Source organism: Fundulus heteroclitus, chromosome 1 (assembly GCF_011125445.2).
Source record: "Fundulus heteroclitus isolate FHET01 chromosome 1, MU-UCD_Fhet_4.1, whole genome shotgun sequence".
In the NCBI taxonomy this organism is placed as follows: domain Eukaryota; kingdom Metazoa; phylum Chordata; class Actinopteri; order Cyprinodontiformes; family Fundulidae; genus Fundulus; species Fundulus heteroclitus.
In genome coordinates this window covers 37,103,698-37,122,711 of record NC_046361.1, presented here as the reverse complement: position 1 = coordinate 37,122,711, position 19,014 = coordinate 37,103,698, and the positions used below count along the sequence as shown (strand labels likewise).

At 40.3% G+C, this 19,014-nt stretch overlaps 1 protein-coding gene across 1 annotated transcript; it reads left to right on the top strand.

Moving 5' to 3' along the window:
- Positions 1–16,904: 16,904 nt before the first annotated feature.
- Positions 16,905–18,091, top strand: nppal (natriuretic peptide A-like). Its single transcript, XM_012858603.3, has 3 exons — positions 16,905–17,087; positions 17,240–17,570; positions 17,931–18,091. Exons 1-2 carry the CDS (start codon positions 17,007–17,009, stop codon positions 17,567–17,569), a joined length of 411 nt encoding a protein of 136 aa, XP_012714057.2. The 5' UTR covers positions 16,905–17,006; the 3' UTR covers position 17,570; positions 17,931–18,091.
- Positions 18,092–19,014: the final 923 nt, after the last annotated feature.

Sequence of the window (19,014 nt, the reverse complement as noted above, 5' to 3'; positions counted from 1 at the left end):
GTAGTTATTTTTTAAAAAAAAACTTTCAACAAAAAAAGAGTTGGTTGAATGAAGGGTTGAGTTTGAATTCAATGTTCTCTATCTAAAAATAGGCCGTCAAGCAACAGCATAAAATAACCAGGGCTGCACTTAAAATATATGTTTTGAAATTGCTGTCAATTATCAGCATCGATCAATATGATTTCTATTTTATCAATATGCTTTTTTATCTATATCATCCAGCCCCAGTGTGTAGTCTAGTGGTTCCTAACTCCAAACCTGGAGAGCTACTATCCTGCAGCTTTAGACGCATCCTTACTTCAACACGTCTGAATCAATTTAAATTTCTGCTTAGCAGACCTCTGCAGAGCTGAATGACTGATGCAGATGAGGACATTCAGCCTGATTCAGGTTTGTTGGAGCAGAGATTAATCTAAACATTGCAGGATAGTAGCTTTGAAGGACTGGTCTTGGTGTAGTCCAGTTTTGAGATTTGGGGATGTGGCACGGTCCATTTTGGATAAATGTCCCATCGTGGGGCAACCCCACCTTTCCTCCAGAAACTGCTGATCTCTTTTATTCCCCCGTTGGTCATTCCAGGCCTTGTTTGTTTCCATGCCTTCTTCTTCTTTCCTCCAGCCCTAATTCATTAATTCATCCATAAATAATTTCCTGTTTGGGTTGCAGTTTATCGGAGTCAAAGACACAATCTATGAAGCCATCAGTGCCTATACGCCAACTGCTTCACGCGGGATGTTCCAGCTCGTGGCTTTTAAGACGGGGGAAAACGATTTATTGGACTCGTGAGCCCATCTCCCCCTATTTCTCACTATGGGGTTTCTTCACTATCTGGTTGAATGTGGGAAAAGTTGAGGAGAGATGAGGACTGAGGGAAAACGATGTTTTACTTCGCCGTCACAAAGAGGACGACTGACGTTAGACATAGACTTAGACAACTTTATTTGTCATTTTGTATGCACAGAGTGCGTACAGAACGAAATTTCGTTGCATACAGCTTGTAAATTGCAGTAAAAATTAATTTACGGCATAAGGTGCAGCAGTGATTTAAAAGTAAACAGTTTAAATGTAGACAATGCAGGAGAAGTCACAGTGTACAGGTGAGTATTTTTAAAACCATTCGTATGTGCAGAATTGAATTGTGCAAAGGGCATTTGTGCAAGAATACAGCTTGTAAATTACAGTAGATTTAAAATACAGTTGTGTCGTCGTGTCTAGTGTTTGTTTTCACCGGTTGGATGAGTGTTAAACAGTGACGATGAAGGTGCTTGTCGTCTGGTTGTGTAAAGATAGATGACGTCCAGACTACAGACAAACTGCTCAACAGAAATGAGTCTGGGCCACCTGCTCTCATTTAAACTGAAATAGTTCCTCTCCACTGAGATAATTCCCATATCCTGATCCATCCTCTCTGTTATTTTCCTTTTCTGATCTCTTGCTCAGCAAATCGAGTTTCTTTGGAAGCAGCTATCTGGTCCATTATCTCCTCCACATCAAGTGGGCTGTTTTCCTCCTCCTCTAGCTGCATAGGGTTCCTCCATCCTTCTCCACTAAAGGTTTAACTCACTTAACCTCGGCGTGTGGGTGGGTGGGTTTCATTGTGTGTGTGTGCACTGCAGGAGAGGATGGTTTAAGAAAGTAACGGTCAATAAAATAGATGATGATCAGGGCTCGTGTCCTTGTCTAATGTCTGCCGTTGTCTAGGACATGTCATCAATACACCGAGACGTCTGGGGGGGGAGGGGGGGGGGCTGTTTACTATAACTGTGACTCAGGCTTCTTGACTTGGGATCAGTGACAACCTGCCTTCTCTGCTCGTGTTTGCTGTCAGGTTTTACAGACAGGGAGGATAAATACTCTAAAAGGAACAATTCCTTACAAGATATTGATATGTTAAGATATTAATGTCCTCTTTTGGACATTCCTATAAAAAATGTTTGTTTTTTTTCACGCAGTGGCTCTAATTCCTTTCTGAAGTGATCAGAGATCAATCTAAATGACGGTGTCAACAAAAAACTAACAGCTCCACTCAAAGTAAACCAAAGTCAAACTATCCTCAAGTAAAATATTTAATCCCATGAGTTGAGATAAGCTTACAGAAAAGGATCTGAAACATTCCCTTTTAGTTATTCCACCAAATTTAGATCAATTAGAGACCTACAATCTCCAAGACTTCTTTTTGGTCGCAGCAAATTTAGAAAACCTAAACCTCTGCGTGACCCTCCTGCCTTTTTAGTACCCAGCATTTAGATTTTTCCCTCCTGCTTTCTCATCATGATGCGAACATCACGACTATCACGTGTGCATTATTACCTCCCTTCCTGTTCGCTGCACGGATGAGCAGGATGGAGGTAAAACATCCTGAAACAAGTCATTTCTTGCACTGTTGTTGCCTTCATGTCTCTGCAGAGGAGTCCTGCATGCAGTCCTAGTAACACTGATCAGAAACAAAACTGTGTCCCACTCAGCCCATTCTCAGAATAACTCGTTTATTAACATAATTTCTAAATATCTGCATTGAACTGATGTGTATTCTTTTTTTTTTCCATCGGCAAGAAAAGATTTTAAATTAGAGGAAATGAGAGTTTGTGTTTGTCTAAAGTCACGTATTGTGGAGAGGATTTGAGCAATCAGCATTTTTGAAACACAAGACATAAATCTGAATAACGTCAGATTGGAAAAAATTATGTTCAATCAGCAAAAACTCCTCTAAGTCATGTTGTCTTGGAACCAGCCATAAATCCTTAATGACCTTTTTTTTTAACAAAAAGTTGCTCAAAAGTGCAACTGCAGATGGTGGTGTATAATTTTTCTTTCTTTTCTGAGATTATCAACAAAAATATGAATTAATCTTGTACCTTATCTGCCACAGTTGACAAGTTAACAAACTGTCTGGTGTCTGTGGCAGCTGAACAAGGCCTGCAATGAATTTAAAATCATTAATATTTGGTTTTAGTCTTTGTTTTTCCATGTTTTATTTTGTTTAAATTTTCCTACATTTTAGTCCAACTGATTTTTTTTTTGCTTGCTTCTATTCTGTTTTTATTTTCATATATTTTAATCAAATAAAGCACTTTGCAATGTCCTTGTACTGAAATATACAGATAAACTTACCTTGCCTTGCTTCTTTTGGCTCTTTGCAGGTCTGCTAACCAGGACCAGTTCTTCCAGGAATGTGGAACCAGCTGACCGAAGCACATCTGAATCTCCTCATCCTTTTGGGCTGTTTTTGCCAGCAGACATTTGTTCACACGGTATATTCGTACATGTAGTGGGGCTGCAGGATTGTTCTTATTTAATAAAGACATTTCTCACAGTTTCTGTATTTTTCTCTAGCTAACAGAACATCCCAGCATCTTCTTCCAACAGCGGTCTCCCTGCAGCCTTGTGCAGCTCCTCCATGGCCCCAGCCGTCTTACTGCTGTTGGAAACAAGAAGCGGGTAAACTGGTATATCTTGATGGTTTCTTTATCAGAAAAATACATACTTTCATGCTCTCTTTCTGCTGCATAAAATTATTTAAAACGTTTTATAATTTCAAAGCGTTCGAAGATCCATGGAGGAACCTAAGGTGCTATTTCTGTGTTTTCCACTAGAGGGTGCTCTGATCCAGATAATACAGTGGTGCATTTTCATGGTCTGTGGAATAATTTAACTTTCTGCATGGAGTCTAGAAACCTGAGATTTGTAATAATAATAATAATAATAATAATAATAATAATAATAATAATAATAATAATAATAATAATAATAATAATACTTTTTTTCATTCGTATTGTACTCCAAGTGCTACAGTTATTAGATTTGGGTCTGTTTCTGTTTTATTATTGTGTTTTTTTGTTACTCTTAAGAGACAAAACAAGAAATTTAGCCAAATGTGGAAAAATGCTTCTTCTTTATATGACCAGAAACAATGGGGATCAGAGAAAATCATCTTTGACGATCAGATACATCAACATCCTGCACAAACAATTTACTCATATAACGGGGGTGGCATGATGGAGCAGTTGTCAGCGATGTTGCCTTGCAGCAAAAAGATCCAGAGATTGAATCCCAGCCTGGGGTCTTTCTGCATGGAGTTTGCATGTTGTCCCCCATGCATGCACGAGTTCTCAGGTTTCCTCCCACAGTTGACTGTTAGGTTAATTGGTTGCCCTAAATTGCCTTTAGGTAAGAGAGTGTGCGTGCATGGCTGGAGTAATGCACCAGCTGAGCCATGGTGCTACAAGGACAGGCAGGTTTAGACAACGGATGGATGACAAAGGCAAGCAGGCCGGTGGCCAGGTTGGATAAATGACAATAACAGACAAATGTAAAAGAAATAAGAACAACACAGATCAGTTTTTGACTCAGATTCACCTCAAACCAAAATCTTTTTTTTTCCTTTCTATTTCTGACGATCATGAACAAGCTTGGTATGCTGGGAAATGGGACAGTAAAATAGTAACGGGATTGACGAAGGAGGTGCCAAACATTTGTTTGATTGAGCTTCACATGCTGGGAACTTCCCCAAATGATCTTCAAAATCATCAGACCTGCTAATTAGTTCTGATCTCCTGCTAACAATCAGAGGATGATCAGCGCCTTGGAAACTGATCAGTCATAAAAGAAAGTTTGGTAAATTTATTTTGGATCTGGCAGAAGTTTCTAAAAGTAGATTTAAGTTGAAGGTGATGAGGGATTGCACTGATGGGCACAGCAATACATAACGTTCTCAACCTCTTAATAAGCGTAAAAGAGCTTGATGTGTCAGTATCTGCGGCAGATAAGAAAACGCCATTCTCTCAGTCAAATAGACTGAAAGAGGCAAGACCTCGCTGTTCTCTGCAAGACCTTTTCCAAACCAGTGAATGATTCAACATTCAAACAACCAAAAATATGTTAGAAGCCTTTGCAATTGTTATGAAAATATATAATCATTTATATGATAATAGTGTATTTTAAAGTTATACAGACTTAACCTTAAAAACAGTAACTTAGGATGGGGAGTTTTTGCAGAACAATGACTGCATTCAGGCTTCAGTAAATTGCTATAGGTGCATAACATCCCGGGAGATATATATGGGGGTTTGCAGAATAGTCAAAACTTTCTCATGGGTTTTTAATGTTATCTAAGTTAACTCCCAGGAACAGACTAGAGCCACTACTTACAACTAACTGCTGAACTGTCAGAAAGCACACAATGTATAGACTAACCAGCCATTACATTATAACCACGATGTGAAACCCTGGTTCAAGGAGCAATAAGTAAGATATTTACTGTGAAATTAGCCTAAATCATTCTCATTTGTCACCTGGGATGGAAGTAACATTCCCTATAAACTATTGGTCCTCTCCATCAACAATTTCTTAGTCAAGTTTTTCTCCTTTCAAATCTAGAAGTATGGTCTGGAACTACCTCGATCCAGATTGTAGCCCGTGTTTACTTCCTGGTTCCTCAGCCAATCATATGAGAGTTCCCAGGGTTCCCAAAAAAAGAGTGCAGGATTTGGTATTTTATGTTGGCAAAAGAACAGCAGCCTGCAAACATGGAAGCCAGTAAGTTACACAACAGCAGCAGGACCGTTTAGAAACGGCATATTAGATCGTCAGGGGCAGGCTGTTGTACTAATTTCAGCCACTAGGTGTCAGTATTACTTTTTTCCCCTTTAAATTACCTGTCCAGAATGCGGTACCGCGCACGTGACGTCACCGTCTCAAGAGCAACGCCCCTTTTGCCGCTTAGGTAGGGCATACAGGAGAGAAAGCACGGATAACCCAGCTATTACAAGCGCAACAGAACCAGCGATCTGACCGACTTTACAGCCGTTAAACTTTCCCAAGACGATGTCCCAGGCACACGGATTACTGGCCGAACTGTCGAAGAACACACCAACCTTCAGCTCAAACGATGGCTTGAGGTTCGAGGGCTTAAAAAAACTGGAAAACTGGCCGAGTTGATCGAACAGTAAGCTTTGTTTTTTTTTCCTGCGCGGGATCATGGCAGCGTCGGCCGTTTTTTTTTTTTTTTTGTTGTTTGCAATCACCGTCCAGGAATGGGTATATGTTTAATGTTTGTGTCATTTGAAATGTTTTTGAGTAAGCTATCCTGGTAGCAGGCTATCATGTTAGCGCCTGCTACCATGATAGCCTATATGCTGTCATGGCAGCAGGCGCTACTTTATTAACATAGCTCTCAACTCTCACGCATTGACCGTGTGACACACGCATTTCATCAATTGCACACGCTCACACGCATTACTTTGAAAATCTCAATCTTACAATGAAAATCTCACTCTTGAAATGCACGCGTACGGACGCTTCATGTCATGGCGGAACCAATTTGCGGTACAATGGTTTCCGCACGTCCAGTAGTAGCGGTAACACAGCTGCAAGGACCGGCGCCGCGCAAACAAGGTTCCCTCATCCAAAGTGAAACACTTCTACGGTCCGTGTTGTGTGCGAATTAAATGGTAAGTCTGCATGTGTTATTAAAGTCCGTGTAAAATAGTGACCGTCTTCAATCGAACAACAGCACCCCCCCCCACCCCCCCCCGTTGGACCGTCTTCAATCGACCAACAGCCCCCCCCCCCCCCCCCCCCGTCAACAATCTCACTCTCAACAATCGTCAAAAGTTGAGAGGTATGTTTATTAACATGTCGGCCACCAAAATACTCTTACCTGTTCACTACTTGATGTCGCTGGAATTGGGTCAGGATGTTCTTCGGTTGGGCCCTTTCCTCCAACAAAATGCTTGCTACATATGTACTTGAATTTGGTAACTTTTTCCGGGTTGAACTGTTGTGTAGGCCGACCGCCCCGGTCCCAGCGCACACATTTCTCCTTGGCAGTCTTGAAGAAAACATCCTTCATATGCGGCCGATCAGCGTAACTCGAGTCGCTGTTGCACGTTCCATAGCAACAATGTTTAAAAACCATGGTCTTAGATTTGGAAAAAGCTGTCGTTTACCGAGTAAAACCTAGGCTAACGCACGTCTCTTTTAAAGCAAAGCAGCGGCGGGTTTCAAAAGTTTGCCCCACTGCGTACCACGTGATGTGACGTCATTGTGACGTTGTGTTTCTAAAAATATTATTTTGAAGTGGCAACCTCTGAGTCGCTTCTGAGCTCCTTTGCTTCCTTGAATCGGCACAAACGCACAAAAACTTGACCGATGTTCACCCTCATTTTGCTTCTCGTCTGGTCCGCTTGAATCTGAGAAATTTTGCGCCAATTTCTCAGTTCTATCACAGATATGCTACCATCTGGCAACGCCTGAGCTCTATCTCACGTGACTTCAACCTATTATTCCTGTTATCGGTGCAGAATCCTTCTATGCTGACGTTGGCATCATAAACAGAAGCAAACATTTATATATTGTGGACCTGTCGAAGATTTCTAAAACAATTATTTATTGTATATACTGCATATACATTTTTCAGGAAAATGTATACATTTATTTGCACCAATCTAGATGTTTTGTGGATGCATTATTTTTAAAAAATGTATATCTTTGATGAAAAAGTTGTAGCTGCGACCTTTAATTGTCCCTCTAAATTGCCCTGAGGTGTGAGTGTGCATGGTTGTTGGTCCTAAGTGTCTCTGTGTTTTCCTGCGACGATCTGGTGAGCTGTTCAGGGTGAACTCCGCCGCTCGCCCAATGACTGCTGGAGTTAGGCAGCAGCTGCTCTGCGACCCTGCACGAATAACTGAGCGGGTAAAGACAATTGATGGATGGAAGGATATTGCACAATGCAGAAGTGTCTTAGTGCAAGCAAATAATAAGGTCACTGCATCTTCAGTTATACATTGTAATAAATCCTGACTTTCACAGCTGGAAAGATTTGCACACAGTGCTTGTACACAATACATTTTTGTTGTGTTTTCAATGTCATTAAAACCTCTTTAGGAGTCTGCCTCTCCCACTGGTGGGCTCCCACTGGTTCCTGACACTTATTAATGTCGTTGCCTTAAGCGGCATCGACACCCACAGTCACTACTGCAGTCACAGTCTTGGAAAACAATATAGCCTAGTATCAGCATAAGCAAGGCGCTCACAAACATCTCAGAAGTATCCTAATCCACTGTTTCACCTCATGAGATAGCTGCCTTTGTTGCTGTGGATGATTTAATCTGCATCAAGGCATTATTGCATCTTGGTCGACTTTCTGACGCTCATTAAAAGATGATTCAACATGCAGAATAAAAAATATACCTTTTCCTTTTAAAGTTCCACATTTGAAGTGAATTAGGCCTGGTGCATAGTATTTTATGTATGGATCTAACGTGGTACTTTACCAGGAAGGGAGAGTGCTGTGTATCGGAGCTGCACGATAATTAGAAAATCTCATGATGGTGATCATTTTGGTTTTCCTCTCTTTTTCTCATCTGTGCTTCTATCACTCTGTGACCTTTAGCATGTTACGGTTTTAGTGTGTACCGCCGTGAGCCTCTGTCCAACTGGCTACATTAACTTGAACAATGCAGGTTCATGGCACTTCCAATAGATTAGCCCAAAATGACAGTGCTTTAATTTAAGCAATCCTTTGCAGCTTGAGTATGCCACATACTGATATTGCAATGATTTATTTTCAATATAAATCTTATCTGTCTGACAGATTTCAGTTTGTTGATATTAATAATACATTTTCTTCAAACTCTAGGGTCACTTGTGGAGTACCACAGGGTTCAGTCCTTGGACCAATTCTCTTTACTATATATATGCTTCTGATTGGTAAAATTATAAAACAGCATGGGATTAATTTCCATTGTTATGCTGATGACACTCAGCTATATTTATCCATAAATCCTGATGAATCCAATCAATTACTTTCGACTACAGGCATGTGACATGTCTTGATGACATCAAAAGCTGGATGATTTTAAATTTCCTGCTTTTAAACAATTAGCTCAATATTTATCTTCATTATTTTGATATAGAATCAGAACTTCTTACAAACTTTTGTTTGTTTATTTATTCTTTTTACTGAAAATCCAGCCAGAGACACATGTCCAGGGTATATTTCCTACCTACATCATTTTAAGATGCCAGAGTTGATGATGCATTCAGTTGTTTCTCATGTTTTTTTTATATTTGTTTCACAGTTTATCTTAAAGGCCTTAAAAAAATTACCTTTAAGCCGATGTTGAACATACTTTTTATTAGGCCCCCTCCCCCTTTCTGCATGAAAAATGTTGCTTTTTTATCGGTCTGATGCAATATTCTAATGTTACATTGTGTGTTTTTGTTTGGTGGTGAAAAAATCATAATCAAATTAAATAAATGCTTTAAAACATAATTAGTGCGTGTTAACCTATATAATGTGTTTCCCTTAGTGAATTTAGATACTGAAACAAATTATATTTTTAATAATATTCGAATTTGCTGAATATGATATTATCAACAGATCTTCATTTGGAAAACATGTTCAAAAACAGGCTCAACTTTGTGTTGGGTCATCACATAACATCACAATAAAGGAAAAGTTGACGTTTGTGGTTGTAATGTAAATGAAAATACAAGAGATATGAATTTTACACAAGGCACTGATTACGGTTGAGCCTGACTCTCCAGATCAGGGACTGAAAACCTTTTACACAATCCACCCCCCCCCCCCAACCCCCCCTAAAGCTGCCTGTCACTTGATGGAAATAAAATAAAAAACAGAAAATCGGTCATGAGGTCATTTAAAAATATAGTTTTACCTGGGATCTGGTTTTTCACCGACACAAAAAAGATTCCTGGAATAAATGAAATGATTTATTGTTCTGCCATCAGCAGGTCTTTGTCCTTGATCCTCACCTTCTTCTGCTTACAAATTAACCAGGCTATGCCTGCTGTAACACAGTTAAGCAAACATATAAAAATTGAATTATATTTCAGATTGTCAGAAAAAAAAGTTTATAATAAAAGAAAAATTATTTGACAAAGAGGAAGGTTGAAAATGAAGGAAAAATGAGTAATTCAGTCTAATCACTGCTGCAGCCGTCATGGCGTCCTCCCTTGTGACAGTTTTATTATCAGAGCTGGAATGCAACACAAGAGTCATTTCCCCTAATGATGTCCCCCGCCTTCAACACCTCGGGACAAGTGAGTGTGGCTGACATGAGTGTGGAGAGGCAGGGACAGAAGAGAGGGAGGACAGAGAAGACAGATAATCCAGTGGTTTGGTGGGGCAGCCAATCACACGAGAGCGCGCTAGCCCTGCCCCAGCAGCTTGAACCTGAAAGAAACTTCACTTTGTAAAATCTTTTTCTGGTTTATTCACTGTTGCTTTGCTCCTTAAATCTCTAACTCTGCTCCGGTAAGCTTCTCCATAGTAACTCCATCAACGATACAGAATTGTACAAAGCAACCACTAAAATCTGTAAAGACATAAAAGTGGATAGGTTTGATGGAGCAGGAGATGGACTGATGCACTGCGTCTGCCGAGGGATAATGTGATTCCTTTTCTGGCTTTGGAACAGCTTAGTATGGAGGGTTAGAGGGGACAAAATTAATTAAACGAATATGCCATGAAATAAATAAATGCACCATGAAATAAATCAATGCACCATTAAATGTTTCACTGAATAATTAAATTAACCATTTATTTATTTAGTACACCATTAAACAATTAAAAGTATAATTAAATATCAAATGTAAAATTAAATAATTAAATGAACCAAAAACACAATTAATATGCCTTTTACAATGCGACATTAGATAATTAAATGTCATTTTTGTTAAATAAATTAATTTAAATGTATATGTCATTATTTCACTTTGTATTTATTTATCTCATGGCGTTGCGTGGCCTCATAAAATGATTTAAACTGTCAGCTTCACCCATCAAACTCAGTGGGCGGGATTAGGGAGACCCTACTGCCTGATTGGCTGGTTCACACTGAGCAAGTAAAGGGAACTTCTTTCTGGTTGAATATTGACTCTGTGGTCAGTACTTTTGCTGGAAAGTGCAGAATTGACTCAATTAACGTGATGCAATTTGTTTATCACACACTTGGTGAGCAACTCCAGCCCCTATATCCCTCGTTTTGTCTGAAATATCTCTAATAAATTCACAAGAGAGACTTTATAATCTCTGCTGCTTCCAACAAACTCAAGAAGTGTTTACCATCATGTTACATGTTGCACGGGTTCTTGTCTCTCAGATATTAATGTCTATTTCCACACTTTTTAGATTGTCAGGGAGTTTTATTTGTTACATTCATGCAAATTTTGATTTATTTATTTATTTTTCGGCGGCGCCCATCTGAGGCAGCTGGCTCCGACCAACTCTCGACATATGCCATCAGACCCTTGAACTGCTGAAGCGAAAAAATGGACTCTGAACTGCTGAATCCACAAAATGGACACTGTAATTTACTGAAATTTACTGCATTTTACCGTGATTTTCCAAGCTGTATGCAAACGAAATTTCGTTCTGTACGGACTTTGTGCATGCAGGATGACAAATAAAGTTGTCTAAGTCTAAGCCTAAATTTAGTTTTTTTTTACACCATTCTATAATTGACTATTGTTTTTCTCCTTTTGTAATTGGAAAAATTCATATTTATCTGAATATGCCTTACTATCTATTAATAATTTTTAATTTTGATTAAAATTTTTTGCCTGTCGGCTGTGAGGCAGGCGAACAGGTCCGGCGGTGGAGGTCCGTCCGCGGACTGGGCTGGCGGGGCTAAAGCCCTTGAGCGGCCGACAGGCAGGCAGTCCCTTCGGGGGCTTTCCAAGGCATTATCCAGAGGAGGTCTGAGTTCGGTATCAGGTGGCAGAGATCCAGCGGCAGTACAGACAGGGAGATCTGAGAGACAGGTCGAGGTCCAGTCCAAGTCCAATAACTGGCAGGCTCAGAGATTCACAGGGGCTAGAACGGGTTCCGGTACTCACAGGAAGAATAGGGCCGGGTACACAGGCAGACAGTCCAGGTCATCCAGGGGCAGATCGGGTCAGGTTTCCAGGCGGTCAGGCAGAATCAAAACAGGATCAGGCAGGCTCGGTAACAGAAGGCAGAAACAGGTCGAGAAACAGACAGGCTGACAGACGGGTTGATAACAAAGAACGCTGGATTGGTCTTACCGGGATGGCACAAGACAATCTGGCACTGCTGGCTGTTCTGACGGCAGGTTTTATACTGGTGAGAACGGGTGGAACCGGTGAAGGATGATTGCAGGCAGGGTGGAGCAGGGCAGGTGTGCTGAGTTATGGATCAGACCAGCACCAGTGCCAAGATCATCACACTCTGGGACTTCTTCAAGATGGTTGGGATACCATTTCAGGTGACTAATCTGATGAAGCTCATCCGGTAGTGAATATATTTATAATATACAAATTATTAAAGAGAACTGGCCCAAACACTGACCCCGTGGTACTCCACAAGCAACCCCAGAGCGTGAAGGAGATGGGATCATTTCCATGGAGTACCCCATGAGCTCCTGGAGTAAACTTGGTGGGCTAACCATACCTAGGAGCGTTCCCCAGTGTGTTCTTCATCTAGGGGTCATGGCTCAGTATGTGATTTACGGGAGAGCCAAAGCCTTAGAATGTTAGGGACAGGGGGAAATGGAGAAAGATAGTTTCCTGTAGTGACCCATAAAAGGAGCAGTTGAGAGGAAGGACTTAGTTTACTGTAATGGGTCACTGACCTAAAGCTGAGTCATTGTGACACTCTGCTGCTCTAAGATAATACGTCACATATTCACCTCACTAGCTGACAAAACCAAAAACTGGTGACGGCCCCCGTCATGCATGCGACGCAGCGCTGAACACAGCGTCAGACTGGACTCCAGGAGGTCAGGGTGTAAGCCTGGGAGAAAACAGGAAAGAAGGAAACAGTGGTCCGAGTCAGTCTACCAACAACATTCCAGCTCTTCCTCTTTTCAGGAGATTATCTCCTCATAACAAGGCGAGAATCCTGAGCTGGCCCTGCTCAGGCTGCTGAAACATTTTGAGCTCTAACGTAAAACAAACGCGGCTTTGAGGTTTTTTTGTGCATCAAGTGCTTCCCGCTGTCCCCACCAACCCCCCACCCCCCCCCCCCCCCCGTTCCCTTTTGTTTTTACCACAAATGACAATACAACATCTGACTGCAGTTGAGACAGTTGGGATCATTCCATCGTTGTTTTCATTCACCCGTATTAACTGCTTTCCACAGTTTAACAATGACTCCTCACACTGTGCTTTGAGGAGAAACGATAATGGTTCTAAAAATGGGAATTTGGAACATTTAAAGCAATTTTCTACACAGTAATTTCTCAAGAAGAGTTGCTTGTAGTATTTCTAAATAGTCTTTAGCAATGATTCTTCACACTTTCTGAAGGTAGTAGTAGAAGTATTAGTACAGCTAATGTATTCCAGTGCAGCCCCCCCCAGCCACTTCTATTTACAATTTTCCTGCCAGCATCTTTGCACTCTGGGCTGTATGATAGTTCCTGTTGTGTCCTCTTGAGGATCATCTGCTAACTCTGGCCCTGCTAGATGTTCTCCAGGATCTTTGTTGTTTTAGTGTGTATCATAGACACGATGCCCACTATTTTGTGGTACATGATCTTGACCCTTCTTCATGTACAGCAGGGGTGTCCAAACTTTTCGGCAGGTAGGCTGAAATTGTCAAGTCAAAAGTACCTGAGGGCAAAACCTGCTCTACAAAATATAATAATTTTAATTAAAAAAATAGATATTCTGAAGTAATAGGATGTGTAAATAACTGTAGGTGCAAAGTTCAAAAGCAGGTTTTGCTTATTTGCTTTATTAAAAGGTGGCCACCCATTGTGCCAATTATTTTAGCAACATAAAGAATAAGTTTTATCCCAGTACTTCTTTGAAAACACTTGCTATATTTAGCTAATTTTAATAAATGAATTCAAAACAGGTTTTAATGCACAAATGTTTGCGTTTGAGTAAAGTCCTCAAATATATAGAATCCTATTTACTATGAGATAAAATAGAATACAAAAACTGTGGTTATTAAAAGATGAATACCTTGTGTTGTATCTTACATTTATATGACCTAAACCTGTGATTCCAAAAAAAGTAAAAAACAAAGCAACTGGACTTGCTTTTCATAGTTGAAAAACAACTCCAGTTGTTAGGGCAAAATGATCAACCTGTGATCATTTTGCCCTAATAAAAAATTAAAAAGTTTCCATCTGCATCAGCTATCTGGGCTGGTGGACCAAAACTTTGTTGGAATTCAGTTGGGGGCCACACAAAGTCAGTCCAGGGGCCGCAAACGGCCCCCGGGCCGGACTTTGGACGTGCCTGTTGTACGGTTTAAGGTTGCTGGATCTCTGCTGAAATCGCCTGCACTCGCCCTTCCACTAGGTCAGTTCAACTTCAAGCGCTGGTCCACTGACACACATGAGCTGCACAGCCTGGATATGCATCCTAATGCTGCCTCGGTTTAGAACCTGTCCAGACAACAGAGTCCTTCTCTGTTGTTGGATGAAAAGTCACGTTTGTAAATCTTTCATGAGCCTCTGCCTCTGCACAGCTTACTCATTTCCGTGTATAGGTAATTATTGGCAAACCTTTCCAAAAATAGCGATCAAGGCTTGCTTTTGTAATTAAGCCTAAACTGGCTAAAAGGGTTTGGTTGAAATTTTACAGAAACAAGAGTGTGTTGTGCAGATCAAGTATTTTTTGTCGGGTGTCTCTGCTCTGTCTTCTCTAAGCCCCAGTGGGTGGAGGCAGATGAGCGTTCACACTGAGCCTGGTTCTGGTTCTGCTGGAGGTTCTCCTCCCTGTTAAAGGGGAGTTTTCCTCTCCACTGTCGCTTCATGCATGCTCAGTATGAGGGATTGCTGCAAAGCCATCAGCAATGCAGACGACTGTCCACTGTGGCTCTACGCTCTTTCAGGAGGAGTGAATGCTGCTTGGAGAGACTTGATGCAACCTGCTGGGTTTCCTTAGAGAGTAAACTTTCTCACCAACCTGGAGGATCTGATGGAATCTGACTTTTTAAAATGCCTTGAGATGATGTGTTGTTGATTGGCACTATATAAATACAATTGAATTGAATTGAAACACATTGCTATGTTTTGGAATGAGAAGATCAAAGGATAGTTTGATGCCGTTGCAACCTCGGTGCCACGCTGAAGCAAAAGACAGTTCAGGTGAATATAAAGTGAAACAAGACTCAGAGCTGCAGTCTTTATCTCTTTGGGGACACATCTTCAAACTTTGGGAAAAAAGTCCAGTTGTTTTGTTTTTTAACTTTTTTGGAATGATGTAGATGTGCAGTGTAACTTGGTGGAGATGATTTTTAAGCAGAGTGGGGTGGCAGGAAATTACAAAATTTTTAACGTTTCTACTAGTGTCATCTTCTCAGAGATTATTCATTCATTAAAACGCTGTCATGTAGATTTGTTAACAGAAACGGAAAAACAATCCCATTTTTGCAGGATTACTGTCTTCTAACCAGGACCTCAGGATCTGCTGGAGCCACAGAAGGGGAACAACCTCAGAGACTCATGTCTTGAAAAGCTTAGCCACTCAAAAAGCTAAAAAAAAAAAAAATCACACTGATCCCTTGACTTTGAATGGGGACCTCGGACCTCGGAGGTCTTCTGTTGATGGATCACAGGCATTATAAAAAACTATGTGTTTATTTTCGATTGGAGTGTGGCTCTGATACTGACTAACCTCTGACGATTAGTTCAATTCAAATGAATTTTCAATAAAATTTTATTTATATAGCGCCAATTCATGAAACATGTCATCTCAAGGCACTTTCCAAAGTCCAATTCAAACAGATTATACAGAATTGTCAAAATTGTTTATATGACAGAACGGTTCGGGCCAATCACGTTGCAGTATTGTGGTTTCCTATCTAAGGAAACCCAGTAGCTTGCTCATACTTTTCCTTTTTATTGAGGTTCGCCAGACATTTATATACCTAGAATATTTAATAGGAACTTCCTCTTAAAGTAAACATCAGATCCAGAAAACCATGAAGTTTTTATTGACAGACAGATAAAACAAAAAATCTAAGCAAACAATTAAATGCATTTAATCTTAATTGGAGAAACAAAAACATTGTTTTTGTTTCAAATGTGGTTTACACCACTGTTGGTGTACCTCAAGGTTGTAGATTCAGTCCTCCTCCTTTTGGGTTTGTATGTTGATTACTCGAAGTTTGTCCAACTAATATACAAATGGATAAACGTATGCCGATGATGCTGTTGTATATCTACAAGGAAAGGGAAAAAAAGGCAGGAGCACTTTATGTAAACTATGTTTACATTTTAATTGTAACAAAACTGTGCTCATGATCTTATAAGCAGAGATCAACAGCTGGTATATTGGCATGCATCACAAACAAATTATTGTTGGGCACAAACTAGGACTACTACAAACATATAAATAAACAAACATTTCATGATTAATCCTGCACTATTTGGGATGTTTATGTGATATAAATTAAAAATGTATACCAAAACAGCAAAAGGATGTTGTAGTTTCCATCTAAAAATATTATTAGTCAGACAGCTTAGTCCTAAGGAGGCAACCAAATTGTAGTGAGATTTTGTCATCAATTTTGTCTTTTACATTATTGAAAAAACAAAATAAGGGTTTAAACCAATAAAAATAACTATGCCCTGACTCCTAGATCTCTGCAATTACGCACTTTTGTGCTTAAATGCATATAAAGCCAAACAAGGTTTTGCACAGAGATTAAACATTCTAAACAACAAACAAATGCATACAATTTGTGCGTGATACTGCAGCATTCATCTCACAGAAAGAGAGTCTAGCTGATGCGAAGCTGTGACCCCAGAATATCCAGTCATGTTCTGGAAACTTCAGAGGAGACTGAACACCTCCGAGAGAGACAGGTTAGGCTCCACTCCAACATGCAGGAACATTAGTCACACCTCATTAATTTTCCTCCAGCTCGCATGGTGACGAAATCAGGTCGGTATAAAGGCAGCACCTGCACCGCTGGAGAGCCAGAGGAGAACCGGAGGAAGGACGAAGTCTGGCAAAGAGTCATCGCAGAGGAGAGCGACTAAAAACCACTACAGGAAGAAACAATGCTCCCTAATATCTCCGTTTGTTGTTTATCTCTGCTGCTGGTTAATTTCATTGCGGCTAAATCCATTTCTGACATGCAGGTGAGTTCACCTGGACTAAACATCATTCCAGCTGATCTAAATCAGCTTAAAGCTTAAAGGAAGACCTGCTTGACGCATGCTTGTGTTGAATTGTTAGTATGAAGAATTGACAAAGTGATTTTTAAAGCTGTGACTCGTTTTGTTTTCCTCAGAGTTTGACGCAGCTTTTAGAGGACGAGATCAGCAACATGCCTTTCTCCTCCTCCGAGGTGGAGGAGAGCGACTTCAGTTCAGACAAGTCTTTGCTCGGAGCTCCAGAGCAGCAGCAGCAGCAGCAGCAGCAGCAGCAGCAGCAGCCATGGAGCTCCTCCGACCTCCACAGCTCTGCGCTGGGGGCCAAAGATAACGCGCTGGCACGTTTTCTCAAAGACTTCCTGAGGACCTCCAAGCGTTCATGGACCCGCTACAAGAAGGGGGCCATGAGGAGCTGCTTCGGGGTCCGTTTAGAGAGAATTGGCTCCTTCAGTGGACTGGGATGCTGAGGTAGGAAACAGGGATGAAATGTCCTGCATCTTTAAAATAAATTACCACAATTTCAGTTTTAAAAATGCATCTTGTTATATTTCATTATACCAGCACAAAAATACTAATGTGCTTAGAAGTTATTTTAATCTTAACATTCTTCATGAGTTTATTCAGCATATCTTTGCAGGCTTTAGACACACAGATTCTTTTCACAAAAAGGTTAAAATTAAATAAACATTTGAATGTCTTCAACAGTAACTTCGGTGATTTTTTTTTTTTTTTTTTAACAGGGAAAAGTGAAGTTGTTTGTCCTCCAGCAGCTTTTTGCTGCTCCAGATGTTGGAGACTTTCTGTTTGAATGTGTTTTTGTTTTTTCAGCAGGTCCATCGGTGTTACGCTGGAGCCCGGTCCGCTCTCACAGAGACGACACCGAGACATTTAAGGACAGCCACCGCAGTTATCGTTCTCACTCAGAACATGGATTTATTCCCTTTCATTGTGTGTGTGTGTGTTTTTAAATGAAAGCAGCTGAATTCAAATTTATTGTTTGTGTATTTATTATTTATGTTTTCATCGGATAAAGTGAAGTTGCCGTGTCATATTCTGTATTGTAGTAAAATAATTATTTTGCATATAAATGCAGATTCCTTTGTTCATTTATGGGCCCAGCTGAAAGTTTTAAGCTGGAACATAACAATATACAAGAATCAATACAAATAACGAGGATTCAATTTAATTACATTCCTTTTAATAAGCATCAGCTTCATCAGATCTCGTTAACTCATCTGAACCTGAGGGGCACCTTGATTACTCCGACAGAACATAACGAACCGGGACCGTCCAGAACGGACCTCATTTCCTTCATGTCAGCTGCTGAGGAGGGAGTCAGACTGAAACATGAAAACTGACATGGAGCTTAAAGAAAGAAGGAGTAACAAACCCACTGAGCAGTTTGACCCGGAGCTTTGGTTCTGTTCATGGATCTGGTCTGACATTCAGACGTCAGCAGTGCTGCAACTTTACAGATTCCCTGAAAGGACAGAGTGTTGATGTCTAAGTCAATAATGTAATAGTGGATAAAAATATTGTGTCATTAGACAATAATGAAATACAATTAAGTACTTTTGGTAATAATTATTAGGATATCTAACTTTAGTAGGGTGGTAGAAATTGTAAATTCCTTATTTCATGGACGCAAAATTGAATTTAATCTTTACCTGAGATTATGAATAAATAATGAATATTCCTCAATAAATAAATACTGAGATAATTACACTCACTTATAGACTCATTTGTCTTGCTATTAAGGTGAACGCAGCCCTTGGACCGCCACTAAAGTGGTTTTCAGTAATTTCCAACTGAATTTTTAAGGCTGATGATTAAAAACACTTTGCTTGTTCAAAAATACCTGCTGTAGCTCAGTCCCATAGTGTTGTCTGTGTTAACAAATATTAATATTAAC